The 13,463-nt window shown below is 42.4% G+C and overlaps 1 protein-coding gene across 1 annotated transcript in view; it reads right to left on the bottom strand.

The window, feature by feature from the left end:
• Positions 1–2,245: 2,245 nt before the first annotated feature.
• The window catches only part of LOC113830375 (CD109 antigen), a 24,152-nt gene continuing 12,934 nt past the window's right edge, over positions 2,246–13,463 (bottom strand). The window contains exons 19-32 of the mRNA XM_070115317.1: positions 12,728–12,793; positions 12,435–12,599; positions 11,459–11,590; positions 11,042–11,242; positions 10,562–10,797; positions 10,190–10,379; positions 9,028–9,164; positions 8,142–8,275; positions 6,788–7,026; positions 6,385–6,549; positions 5,656–5,852; positions 5,179–5,380; positions 4,689–4,797; positions 2,246–4,226 (exon numbers count right to left, since the gene is read on the bottom strand). Of these exons, the coding sequence (XP_069971418.1) occupies positions 3,985–4,226; positions 4,689–4,797; positions 5,179–5,380; positions 5,656–5,852; positions 6,385–6,549; positions 6,788–7,026; positions 8,142–8,275; positions 9,028–9,164; positions 10,190–10,379; positions 10,562–10,797; positions 11,042–11,242; positions 11,459–11,590; positions 12,435–12,599; positions 12,728–12,793 (2,415 nt within the window). The 3' untranslated portion in view covers positions 2,246–3,984. The remainder of the gene's footprint in view (positions 4,227–4,688; positions 4,798–5,178; positions 5,381–5,655; positions 5,853–6,384; positions 6,550–6,787; positions 7,027–8,141; positions 8,276–9,027; positions 9,165–10,189; positions 10,380–10,561; positions 10,798–11,041; positions 11,243–11,458; positions 11,591–12,434; positions 12,600–12,727; positions 12,794–13,463) is intronic.

Here is a 13,463-nt window from a genome sequence, read left to right on the forward strand (position 1 = left end):
AAGGCCGTCCATGACTAGCACAAAGTCAGCCTTTCATCCTTTCAACACGGCTCTCACACCGTAGAAAGTAGAAAGGGTTGGAGAAGCGAAGGCGTGGCCGTGGTCGAGCGATATCACCAGCTAAAGCCGTCTGCCTGGAACTTTGACCGTTTCCTGCCGGTTATGGATAGACAATGCTGCCAGACACAAGCACCCTCGTGTATTGACGGGACAGGCTGTGTCCGGCAAATGGGCACTGTTCGATTGTGTGGACGGGGGCAAAAAATGTGAGGACCTTAGGCAAGGTGGCAGTCAGAGCATTGTATGCGTATTTGCTTATTAGCATCCTCCAGAATAGAAAGAGAATACAGGGTAATTTTACTCTTACGACCGTATGCTTAAATAGTATTTATTGAAAATTTTGTCGCATTAACATCGAAGGTCATTGGCGGCATATTCAAAATATAGCGATAGGGTGGGGCTTAGAGGCGAAGCCCTAGGTAAGGAAGGTTTTTGCTTCATAATGCGATGTTTGTGGATTCCCAGAATGGTTAATGGTCAAAACAAATAAATGTGCCAGACACCAAAGGTCATACAGCAGTATGATTTAGTATTATGGCGAAAAGGTAAAAAATGAGTTAGGTCAGGATAAAATGTGTTAGATGTCAGGTTGCAGAGCGCTGTAGGTTAGTATGGTAGTGAAAAGGATAAAGGGAAGAGCAAACGGCCGTGCAGGACTGACACAAAGTCAGCCTTTCATCCTTTCAGCACGCCTCTCACACCTTTGGAAGTGGGCAGAAGGGGATGGAGAAAAGGAAAAAGACCATGCAAAATTGGTTGAGGCCCTAGGTAGGAGTGATCCCCTATAGTGGGCCTCAATTTCAGTCTCCTTAGCCCCTCCCCCACCCCCACACACAACGACAACGAGCAATGGGTTGGGGGACCGTACGCTTATTATCAATATAGACTTCATACCAGGATACACAAAAGTAAAACCCCGTAAAAGAAGAAAGACGACGACTTCATACCACTAGGGGCTACTCAAGTAATCACAAACGACTTTCTTACAAAATGGCATCTAAATTGGTAACTGAACAAAAAAAAAATGTTTAGGGCAATGTTGCTGAAAATAATAATGCTCCTGGAATCCAACTTCAAATGCAAATTAATTCGGAAGGCTTGGGAAGGAGTTGGATATTATAACAATGAAAAACTTTCACATGTGGAAGAAAGGTGAGTGAAGGGAGTCTTCGTGTCAGAACGAGTGCGTATATAAAGAGAAGTGGGGAGAAAGCGGTCCACACAAGAGTAGTTGAGGACTGTTGAGGGACCTTTATCACCAGCGACCACACTCTTCCAAACCACAGACGGCGTCAGACCAGTGACAGGTATAGATGTTTTTTAACACAGACCTCGTGTGGAGGCCCTTTGCGACTGGCACTGAAGCTTCATGTGTGAAGTTATGAGGACCTCACATCGTGATAGGCAAAACTGCTCTCTTCAAAAGGGGCAGTGCTGCAGAGGACATCAATCAGCAGCAATTGGAGGAATCCAAACAACCCAAACACTCGCAACATGATGGTCGTTTTATGAGGGGGATGTATAAATGCTTTCTTGCGAATAGGACTTGGGACAAGCCTAATCCATTGATGACGGTACTTTCCCTGAGAAGGCGTCGCCTACGGGTTCTCTCTCGCCACAGGAGTCGCCGTCAGATGAATCACCAGGGGTAGGGGAGGGAAAGTGAGAGGAGTCTTGCCAGTTGATACAATGAACCGTCGCCATGTTGTCCGAGAGGATAAAAGTATACTTTCTCTAAGGGAAGGTAATAGCATCGTCGCAGACAGTACGAAAGTCATGCAATCTAAGGCGACATTCACAAATACTGCCATGCTGATTCGCACTGCGAAAGATTCAACGTGAGTATTGGTAATGAAAGCAGGTTTTTACCTCATATGGGCCTCTTCCTACTTTGGCATATGCGCTCTTGATGAAACAAAGTAAACCAGAATCCTAATTTTGGCAGATTTGTTTAACTTACTTATTGTACAGTCTTCTGAATCTGCTATTTTATCCTAATCTAGATAAGGGCAAGTATGCTAATTTCGCATAAACTTAATCTAATAAAAGTTAAAGTTCATAATACAAAACACAAAAAATCGTGAATGTCGTTAACACGCACAAACCAAAATTTCTTTTGCATTTGGTTAGATTTATTCACTTGTAAACTTGATCTTACTGGAGGATTGTTATGAATAAAATGCCATTCAATTATATATTTTTACTGGAATCCCAAGAACTGGATGTCCAGACATACAGATTCTCTTAGGTTTATTAAATATGAATAACAAAAAAATATTTGTTCCCAAGCTGATGTGCTGTCGTTACTTCTAATCAGAACAGCAAACCAGATTAAAATCTTACATAAAAAGAAAGAATTTGAAGTAAACGTAATTTGAATTAATAATAAAAAAACAAACGTCTTAATCTCTTGCATGTTTTTTTTTAACCAATCAACCTGTTATATGATTCACACTACTTGGTACGCTGTACTCTTACCCAGATGAACAAGGAAAGTGTCCGGAAATTCAGTCTACACGAAAATTGTAAAGCATATAAACAGATCCCCATATTCTAATTCAAAACAAATGCAACAAAAAGGACACTTTTCCATTTTATGGCTGGGACCTCTTACACCTCACAGTTCTATTCTTTAAACATTATTAAATCACTCTTGAGTCACTACCAATCAACATACCATACATATTACCTAGAAAAAAATAACGAACAAACCTCTGTCACGGTCTTTCCTGTGTGATACATAACACATTTTCTTCTGAGAACAGTAACTGCTTATCGTGAAATATTTACAATAGGGAGGAATGCCTGAATTTTCCTTATGTACAACTCCATATTGCACATCTATTTTGCAAAACATTTTACTCATACAGTCTACATGCATGCCGTTTCTAAGGTTTGGTAATACAAAAATATACAACACACATCCTATACAAGTATGTGAATAATGGCTTCATTCAGTAACTATGGTACGGATGAACTAATTTGAAATTCTACAATGCACAGCATTAATTCAGATGCAGTACGGAAATATAGAGTCCACTGACAAATAAACACTGCTTTTAACAACTGTACAATAAACGATTTTCAGAATGCCAAACTTTTATACAAACTTGTTACAAGAGCAAAATATACGAATTTGGAAAACCAGTGGTATCAGAAGTCCCAACAATGTTCATAAAAGTTCTTCAGCAGGAAAACCTGATGCAGGCAATTAAAATATGAGCATGCCTCCTTGCTATTACCTTTTCTGCCATATTTGGTAAAACTGCCACACTGGAGAATGGAAGAACTGCGATTTAAAAAAGTATAAAACTAAAGTGGCACCTATTCTTAATGTACCTGGTGTAATACATTAGTATTTGGTTAAAGATTTTTTGAGACAATGTAATTAATCTACTACATTTTATGAAATGACTTAAAATCTTCTAAGATTTTTACAGCAGCATGTCACACATCCTGTCAACATTTGGGCGGATATTCACAAGAACAAAAATTCATTCTCTTAAAATGGACGGAGATTATGAGAATCTAAACTAACGGACGGATTACTGTATTAGGAATTTATCTTTTCACAATTCCTACAAATTATGAATAAGTACATAAGACTCTACTACTTACAAAACATTGATTATTCTTAATCAAGATCAAATTCACATGAAGTACTACGATTTTTTTCTGTTTCGAAACAGATTCTTAAAGAATTAAAACACTAACTCACAACGTTTTTCTTGAGGAAATCTCACTCTTGAACCAAGTTCTGAAGCCGCTGAGAGCCTGAATTAACCGATTATCTAACATTATCTCCATCAGTGGAAAAGAAAATCGGAAAATCCACAAATTCCGATTCTCCACACAACAGAAAGGTCCGAAGAAATCACACACGCATTCGTTGTGGCGACGATTCAAAATCCATACACTGTACTCTCACCAAACACCCCCACTGCCACTACCTCCTGGCCATCTCGAGCCCGCGAACGACCGGCTTTCCGAGAACACCTGATACGCGTAAGTCACAAGGGCCACTGAGATCAAGAACCCGACGTTGGGGAGGTTCAGCGACGGCGCCGAACTGTAGATAGGGCAGTAAGGACACTGGTACGAGCCACACACCTCGCATACGTCCAGGGTGTTTACGGTCGAATTCAGCATCACCATCTGGAAGCGCTCTGTGGGAAAGAGGGGAGCGGGACGACTGGTAAATGGGACAAAAATAAGGGAAAACAGAGAGAAGAAAGAAGAATGCATTTGAGAAAGAAGAGAGAAGAAAGAAAAATGTAGTAGAGAAAGAAGGGAAACCGAGGGAAGAAAGAAAAATGCAGGAGAAAGAAGTGGCAACAGATAGAAGAAAGAAGAATGCAGGAGAGAAAGAATAGAAAACAGATTGAAGAAAGAAGAATCAAGTAGAGAAAGAAGGGAAACAGATAAAAGAAAGAAGAATGCAGGATAGAAAGAAGAAAGAATAATCAAGTACAGAAAGAAGGGAAACATAGAAAAAAGAAGAATGCAGTAGAGGAGACAAGAAATTTCTGTAAACAAAGGCCTACTCTAAGCCAATCAATCGCTATATCACTACATATTTTTCAATAACAAAGAAATTATAATTTTCATATCAATAAGTTTGTTCTTACCTGGTTGATACTGCTCATAGATAGTAGCCATACGGACCCTCGTCAAGTTAGCAACAGGATACCATCTCTTCATAACATATTCGAAGCACCAGGTCGTATTACCCGGTATCTGTGGTCGATTAAAAACATCCAGATAGTTCCAAAGATCAGCAAACATCCAATCAAAACATTCCTTTGAAACCCATCCCATCCCCCTAATATTGTTCTCATAAAGATCCGAAAAATAATATGCAATAACCAACATATTAACTGCCATTATAGACACTAATGGAAAGTAATTAAAGTTCCAAATCCAAATGATTTCCAAATAAATATGAAAATTCGATGTCGACCTGTACTGAAAAAATCCTATTTATATATACCAAATTACTGGAACCTCCATACTGTTTTCCGTTTTTCCTTGCCCCTTTTCCTCGTAACAAAAACGGAATAAACTCATCCTCCCAATCATATCAAAGTAAACAAAAAGGCATGCACTACGAAAACTCACATAATCGAAGAACCACACGGTCTTCCTGGCAAACGTGTCTCCGTGACCCCCGATGACGTCCCTTAGCGAGGGGAAGTTCCCGCTCATCTGCGCACGATAGATGCTCCTTTCGAGGTCGAGCTGGTAGGCCACGTAGCCCGTCGGGACCTCGACCTCGATCACCGCGGCCGAGCTCTGGGGCGACTCCTCCAAGTTGGTCCATCTGGGCGGGGACAAGAGTAGGAGGAAAAGGGAGAGAGAGGACGGTTAGGACATTTGCCAAGAAGAATGTGATTCTGATGAAAATCGTTAGAAAAAATGCAAATTGAAAAGGGTAGTTGCAGAAGAGGCGTATGAGGATGAAGAGGAAGAGAACGGCGATAAATACGAAGAAACAAGAAGAAAAGAGAATGAAGTAAAAGAAACGGCGAAAGGAGGAGGAGAAGATTAGGAAGGAAGTAGAAAAAATGAAGAAGCAAATAATAAATGTGCTCTCACCTGGCGCAAATTTCCACATTACAAATAGACTTGTTGCGGAACTTGGAATAGCGCTCGTTAATGACCATCTTGAAGGCGTCGACCGGAGGCTGCTTCTTGAGATCTGTCCAGTCGATGCCGTAGCTGACGTCCAGCTGAAGGATGGCCTGTCCTGCTCCGTGGGCCACGACGTTCACCAAACCCCACACGTTTTTGATCTGGGAAGAAAAGACGTGCCAAATGAGTGAATTTCTCAAGCTGGATGCGATGGTGGGGGGGGGGGGCGAAAAGAATACACTTCTCATTCTGGAAGTGATGCGTGGATAGTAGGCACATTCCCCATGTTCTTGGTCTTGGAGGGAGGAAAGAAAGGGCAAAATGAATGAATATGATGGGTGGATAAAGTGGTCACACCCTACAAGTTTTCAATCTGGGGAGGGGGGGGGAGGGTTAAATTAAATTCCTCTTACGTTGAATGGGTGAATGAAGTAGCTTAGTTGCCAGGATTTATTGTAAAATCTAGTTTGTGAAATAATCTGGTAACGTAAGACATGCGAAGACTTATTTGCGGACATTGGATAGGAAGAAATCTCACGTCTGAAGATCTGGATACCGTAAAACGAATTAAAAACAACAAAAATATATATACACAAACTATCTCCAAATCTCCGACTCCCCAACACGAACACTCCCCCTCCACCATCACAACCTTAACTAAAACGCCAAACACAACCCAAAACTCAAACCCACGGGAATGATATGCATCTGGGACACGCTGCTGTTGGAGATGACCACGTTGTGCGGCGACCGCCCCTCCTCGCCCGTCGCCTCCACCGTCACTCGCATGTCCGTCAGGTCACGAAGACGGGCGCGGTAGGAGTACTCCGTCAGGGCCTCCAGAGCGACGAGGGTATCCTGCGGGAGGAGAATGGTGGCGGGTGGGTTTTGGCTGAAGTTTCCGTCGTATTTTTATCATCTATTTATTGTTAGTATTAACTAATTTCATTATTTTTTAAATCTTATCTTAATTATTGTTTGTATTCATTATCAATATAAATATAAAACGAACCCAACACGTCCATTAGATAAAAAACAAACAAACAAAGGAACGAAATCACACACAAGAGCAATCTCCTCCCCTCCAAAGACTCACCACCGTGGAGATGAACCCTCCGTCGTGCATCCTCATGGCATTGAGCCACTCGACGATCCTCTCCTGGATGATGTTGACGCCATCCCGGATGAGGTAGACCAGCAGGGCGTAGGACGAGGCCTCCACCGCGTGCGAGTCCCACTCCTCCTCGAACTTGGGCTGCAGGAGGTTCCTCTGGTTGTTCTCGTACACGCGCTTGTTGGTCTGCACGGGCGATCGGGACCAGTAGACCAGGCCGTCTGGGGGAGGAGGAGGAGGAGGGGTGGGGGTGATTAGGAACGAAAGAACGGGTGATGAAGGGAAGGTGGGGCTTATGAACGAAAAAAGGGGGAGTGAAAGGAGGTAGGAGGATTAGGAACGAAAGAAAGGGGGGTGAAAGGGAGGAGGAGGATTAGGAACGAAAGAAAGGGTGGTGGTTAGGGAGGAGGAAGGGGATTAGGAACGAAAAAAAGGTGAAGGAAGGATGGCGGGTTAGGGACGAAAAAAGGTGGTGAAGGGAGGAAGGGGGGCTAGGAACGAAAAAAAATGTGAAGGGAGGAAGGGGGGTTAGGAACGAAAAAAAGGGCGGCGAGGGAGGATGTGCGGCGGATGGAGATTAGTAACAAGAGAAAGGATGGCGAGGCGATGATAAATGGGGTCGAGGCGTTTGAGATGTGTGCCGAATAAAAGGAATGGAAAGATACTGGTAATGATAAAAAATATTTTTCATGCGTTCTACAATATCAGTGTATAGTATTTTTTTCAGAATAAAATCCCAAGCCCATTACAACCAGAGAAAAAAATCACCACACATGAATACTCATCTGCATAAAATAAATAAATAAATAAATCCAGTTTCCCGTAATACAGAGGTCGGCAATCTTTGGCACGAGTGCCAGACTTGGCACGGCATGTGATTCATAGGAGCAAAGAAAAAAGTTAAATAGCAAAATAATAAGAGAGAGAGAGAGAGAGAGAGAGTCTCATTATTATGGTCATACCCTCAGCCCCCATCCCAGCAGGCTTATAACGGTGTGTCCTGATATTATTATGGTGAATACATATCGAAAATTATAAAACATGTGTATTTTTTGTTACAAAGAATACTAAATGCTACACAAATATTACACTTATGTTATACATCTGTAGGAAAATACACTTGGGTATACAGTGCTGTAATAAAACTTGGCATGCAAGGGTATTAATAAGAAGGCATTAATTATAAACTGGCAAGCTATGTTAAAACAGTTGCCGACTCCTGCTATAACGTTTAAAAAATCCACAGTTCCGTATACGATTTTCAAAAATCTATTACAAAAGCAAAGAAAATGTAGAATCTGGAAGGGAAAAAAAGAATAAAAAATATATCACTCACTCTCCTCCCTCTTGATGCGATCCAGCTGGTTGAAGGCGGCCTCCTTCTCCACGGAGTTGGAGACCGAGAGAGCGTAGGCCACGATGGCCACCTCGTACGGGTCCCGGATGTTCCTTAGCTCGCGCTCCAGGTACCTGAGGGACCAGAACGATTGGGTTGAGATAAAGAGATAATCAGATTGGGGGACGGGCAAGAGATTAGGGAATCCGAGGTAGAAATCTTGCGTCTACATGGTCTAATTTCTGCAACAGGTTCTTCTCAGCTGCCCGATCTTGGCAGTGTGCCAGCCGCGGACTATGGCCTTGGACCCCCTCTCCCGCCGACTCGGAGTACTACGGGTTTATTAGTTCCGAATTCGGATTCTCTGGTAAGTGTCGAGATCCAGGAGAGTCACTTTCTATAACCAGTGAATCCTTAGGTCACTAATTCTGCCGAATCATAAAGATTAGAGAAAGATGAGGAGAATTGAAGACGAGGTGACTGCAAGAATTCAACGACAACTATGGTCTATGGATTTTACTGGGAATCATTTAAACAATGTAAGATTGTTGGAAATGCAGCTTATAAATATGTTTGCAACATACAGAGGTTAACAGTTCAAATATTAACAAGACAATGTACAAAAATTGAAGCACATATCACAAAATGTTAACAAAGGATTCACAAAATTAACAAATAAGTTAAAAACTAACAAAGCATACAGCTTAACAAAAAGTACGAAATAACACCAGTAGAGAAAAGAGAGAATCGAAGAAAAAAAAACACATAAAATACAAAAAAGAGAAAGAAAACCATACCATCCAGAAAAGAAAAGAAAAAAGAAGAAAAAAAAACAGATAAGATAAAAAAGAAAACAAAGAACGAAAAAAAATCCCACGGCACCTACCTAACCGCCTGAATCTTCGCATTATTGGCATCGGCGCGAACGTTGCCCTGGAGGGAGTTGATGGTGCGCTCCAAGGTGATGAGGCACTGCGCCGTCAGGGTGATGTTCCTCGCGCCGCGCCACCGGTACCCGTACGACTGTAGGGGGAGGAGAGGTTGGGGTCATTATGGGAGTGCTGGGGTCTTTATAGGGGTGTCGGGGTCGTTCTAGGGGTGTCGGGGTCGTTCTAGGGGTGTCGGGGTCGTTCTAGGGGTGTCGGGGTCGTTCTAGGGGTGTCGGGGTCGTTCTAGGGGTGTCGGGGTCGTTCTAGGGGTGTCGGGGTCGTTCTAGGGGTGTCGGGGTCGTTCTAGGGGTGTCGGGGTCGTTCTAGGGGTGTCGGGGTCGTTCTAGGGGTGTCGGGGTCGTTCTAGGGGTGTCGGGGTCGTTCTAGGGGTGTCGGGGTCGTTATAGGGGTGTCGGGGTAGTTATAGGGGTGTCGGGGTCGTTATAGGGGTCTCGGGGTCGTTATTGGGGTGCCGGGGTCGTTATAGGGGTGTCGGGGTCGTTATAGGGGTGTCGGGGTCGTTATAGGGGTGTCGGGGTCGTTATAGGGGTGTTGGGGTCGTTATATGGTGTTGGGGTCATTACCTGGGGTTGGGGTCATTACCTGGGGTTGGGGTTATTACAGGGAGGTTGAGGTTATCATATGGGGGATGAGGTCATTATAAAGGGTTGGGGTCATTACATGGGGGATTGTGGTCATTACAAGCGGGTTGGAATCATTATAGGGAATTGTGGTCATTATAAGGGGTTTGTGGTCATTGCAGGGGTGGTTGGAGTCACTATAAGAGGGTTGGGGCCAATATAGGGGTTTTGAAGTTCATACAAGGGGATTGGGGTCATTACAGGGGTTTAGCGTCATTAAAAGGGGATTGAAGGAAGTGGTTCACAAGCCAGTGGAAGGATAAGAGTGTATGAAAGGTAACGGAATGAAATCACGTTAAAACATTGTGAACATGGCTAAATACTGAGATAAAATTAATGTTAACAACAATAAAAAAAAAATCATTTAAGTAAAGAGGGAAGAAAGAAAACTTGCGGTAGAGACATCAAAACAGAGCAAAGCTCTGCACAAAAAGGGGTAAAGAGAAGCAAGAAAACAAAAACAATTATTTGAACTCACATAAGCATCGGCCTTCTTGTCGAGAGGAACCGCTTGGTAAGCGGGGGTCTCCATGAAGGCGCCCGAAGGGGTCTGGTACTTGATGAGCCACTCGATCGCCTTCGAGATGATCCGCGGCTCGATGTAGATGATATTCTCCCAGTCCTGGAACTGCGCCATCTGGATTGTGCGGGTCGTCCACGCCGTCAGCCTAAGGGAGGGAGCGGTTTGTGGGTTATGGCTCCATTAAGGGAAGAGCAGTGTGCGTCCATGAAGCGATCATGGATTACAAGTTCATAGTAAATGCCTCTTTTGTCATATTATTAAACAGGCAGAGTACACTTAAAAATAAAAAAAGAGGATCATACCCCTTTCATGTTCATTTTCCCTTACCAAACACTAGGCTGTGATGTGTCCCACATCTTGAAGGAGCCCTCGCTGCTGAAGCGGTACATGATGGCCGCCAGCTCGACGTTGAGCTGGTCAAAGATGTCCTGCCTCTCGGAGATGTCGAGCTGGTTTGTTAGACGGAGGTAGTGCAGTGTCCACAGGTTGGCGCCGAAGTTGAAGGTCGAGGCCTCCGTTCCGCGGAGTTCCTTGCGTAGCATCTGCACGGAATCCACAGGCTCCTGTTAAAAGCAAGAGGGAAAAGGGGTTATGAGATCACGGGGAATGGGAACACAGAGACAGGTTTATACAAAATTAACGAAAAATAAGCATACCAAACTAAACCAGTCAATCTGAAATGGGTAAAATTATAACCAGAAAAGAATTTATCTTAAATGAATGAGAACAAGAGATAGAAAAGGTTAGGGAAGAATGAAAAAGGGAAAAATAAAAAACCTAAACACTTCCAACTCCAAACCAACTCACGTCATTGGGGAAGGACGGACCAACTACGTCCCCACAGAGAGACACATGACCCCTGGGCGACCCAGCCACAAAGCGACGTCGGATCTGGAGCGGAATCACGTACGACTCCTCCACGATGATGTCCATGTACTCATAGACCAGCGCCCGGTTCTTCAGGTCGAGCAAGATCGAGGTGTGGCGGTCAATGGTGGCACCTTCGGGCTGGTGGGAGAGACATTTAGTCATTGAATAAATAATTACATTAATTTGTAGGTACATTATTTTTCAGTTGAAACCATACATAATCTGAACCAATTTCATACCCATAACAAATAACAAATACAAATATGAAGTAGCAATAAAAAACCTATCAGAGCATTTATATCAAGCACCACCACCTTTCCCCAACTACTGAAAAGACACCAACGTCCCACAGACCTCAACGATGAGCGTAACAGTCTCCTCATCTCGGCCGATCTGCGAGATGGCCGACACAGTGAGCTCAATCTCGCCCTGGTCAATGGTCGCCACAACGGGGAAGATCACCTCCATCGCAGATTCAGGAGGCACCTGAAAGACGGGTAGAAGGGGATGGTTAGGTATTGTGGAAGTGATCAGGAAAGTAAGGAAGCAGAGGCTGAGAACAAGTGGGAGAGAAGGGAGTGTGGGATGTAGATTTGGGATTCTCCACGACTGTTGACTATGGAGGGAGCGTATATAATGTACAGCAGCAGAAGGAAATACAGTGCTGACAGGGTATCATAAGAGTGATCCCGGGAATAGTAAAATACAATAAATTTAACATTACTTTCTTTTATCTAAAAAAATAAGAATTTAACATTTCTAACATTTGTGAACAAATATATTCATCTCAATTAATCCTGAGCAATTTATTTATGCTTTATTTACTTTATTTTATCATTTTCTTTAACTCTTAATTATCTATGCATTTTATTTGTAAAAGTGATGGTGGTAGCACCTATATTGATACTTGTAATTAAACAGAAATACCAAGATTTTGATAAAGAGAGGATGGAGGAAAGAGAGAGGACATAAAAGGAGGAAAGAGAGAGAAAATGAAAGATGAAAAAAGAGCTAAGATAGAGGAGACCCGAAAGCAAAGAAAAAGAGGGGAGGAAATGAAGTGGATATTAGTGAACAGAGAACAGATAGGGAGGAAAGCAAAAGAAGAGGGAAAGGCAAGAGGGGAGAGAAGAGGAAGAAGAAGAGGAGGAGGAGGAGGAGGAGGAGGAGGAGGAGGAGGAGGAGGAGGAGGAGGAGATGATGATGATGAAGACAATCAAACACCTTGGAAAAGGTGAGAAATCATTATCCTCACAGCCCTTAACTAAGACCCATTGCCTCTACCCCACCCTGCCTCAAGAAACTCTCCCAACCCTAGGTTAGTCCTCACCGATACGAGATGCTGGTGGTCGCCTGCCATGGTGCGCGGACGGTAGAAGTCGACAACACCAGTCTCTTCCACCATGATGAAGCGGTGGTCATCTGAACCATGAAGGACCAGCAGGATCAGAAGCTCCGTCTCAATGTTATTGAACACCATCACTCGAATGCCCACCTGCAGGGGAGACTCTTCGGTTAGGAAGGAAGTCACAAACAAAAATCTATCTCAAAAATTTAAATAAAAGATAAATCTACAGAGATAAATAATAATAACATAGTGTGAACCAGTGAAATTTCAATTACCTGTTCTCCTCTGCGGCAAGAGTCAGGCATTTCCAGGCTGACGTAGACGGGCGGAATGATTGAATACTGCAAAGGATAATACAGTTCACAGTGACAAAGGCAGATGAGGAATAAAATAAATTTATAATTTTTCACACAAAATTATGTTGCAGTTTTATGATGTATAATTACATTTGTTATATCTCTCCTTATATTTTGCTTAATAGAGTAAAATATACATGTATCTGACGTGAAGGCACTCCATGATGTAAAAGAGTTTGGTTTTCCATTAAATAGATGTAAGAAAGTAACAAGTTATTTAGATTTGCATCGATACTTACAGGAAGTGTTGAATCAAAATGATTTGTTCCACAATGCAAAACCTGTTACTGAACTTTTGGTATTATATCTTCAACAGATTTAGATGATTCTGATAAAGATGTAATATAAAAAACTTGTACAGATTTTGCATTGGGGAACAAATTCTCATTCAACACTTTCTATAGATATAGATGCAAATCTAAATTATATGTTACTTTCTTATATCTATACAATGAAAAACCAAATTTCACTTTACACTCTTTACACCAGGAAATGAAGACATTAACATATATATATATATTTTACTTTCATATTCGAAATATAAAAGAGATATAAAATAAACTGAATTATATATCATGAACCTACAACAAAATTTTGCTATGTGATTAGGTACACCATTCATCATGATAAAACAATAGCATGAAAATATTACAAG

This window comes from Penaeus vannamei, chromosome 37 (assembly GCF_042767895.1).
Source record: "Penaeus vannamei isolate JL-2024 chromosome 37, ASM4276789v1, whole genome shotgun sequence".
Classification (NCBI taxonomy): Eukaryota; Metazoa; Arthropoda; class Malacostraca; order Decapoda; family Penaeidae; genus Penaeus; species Penaeus vannamei.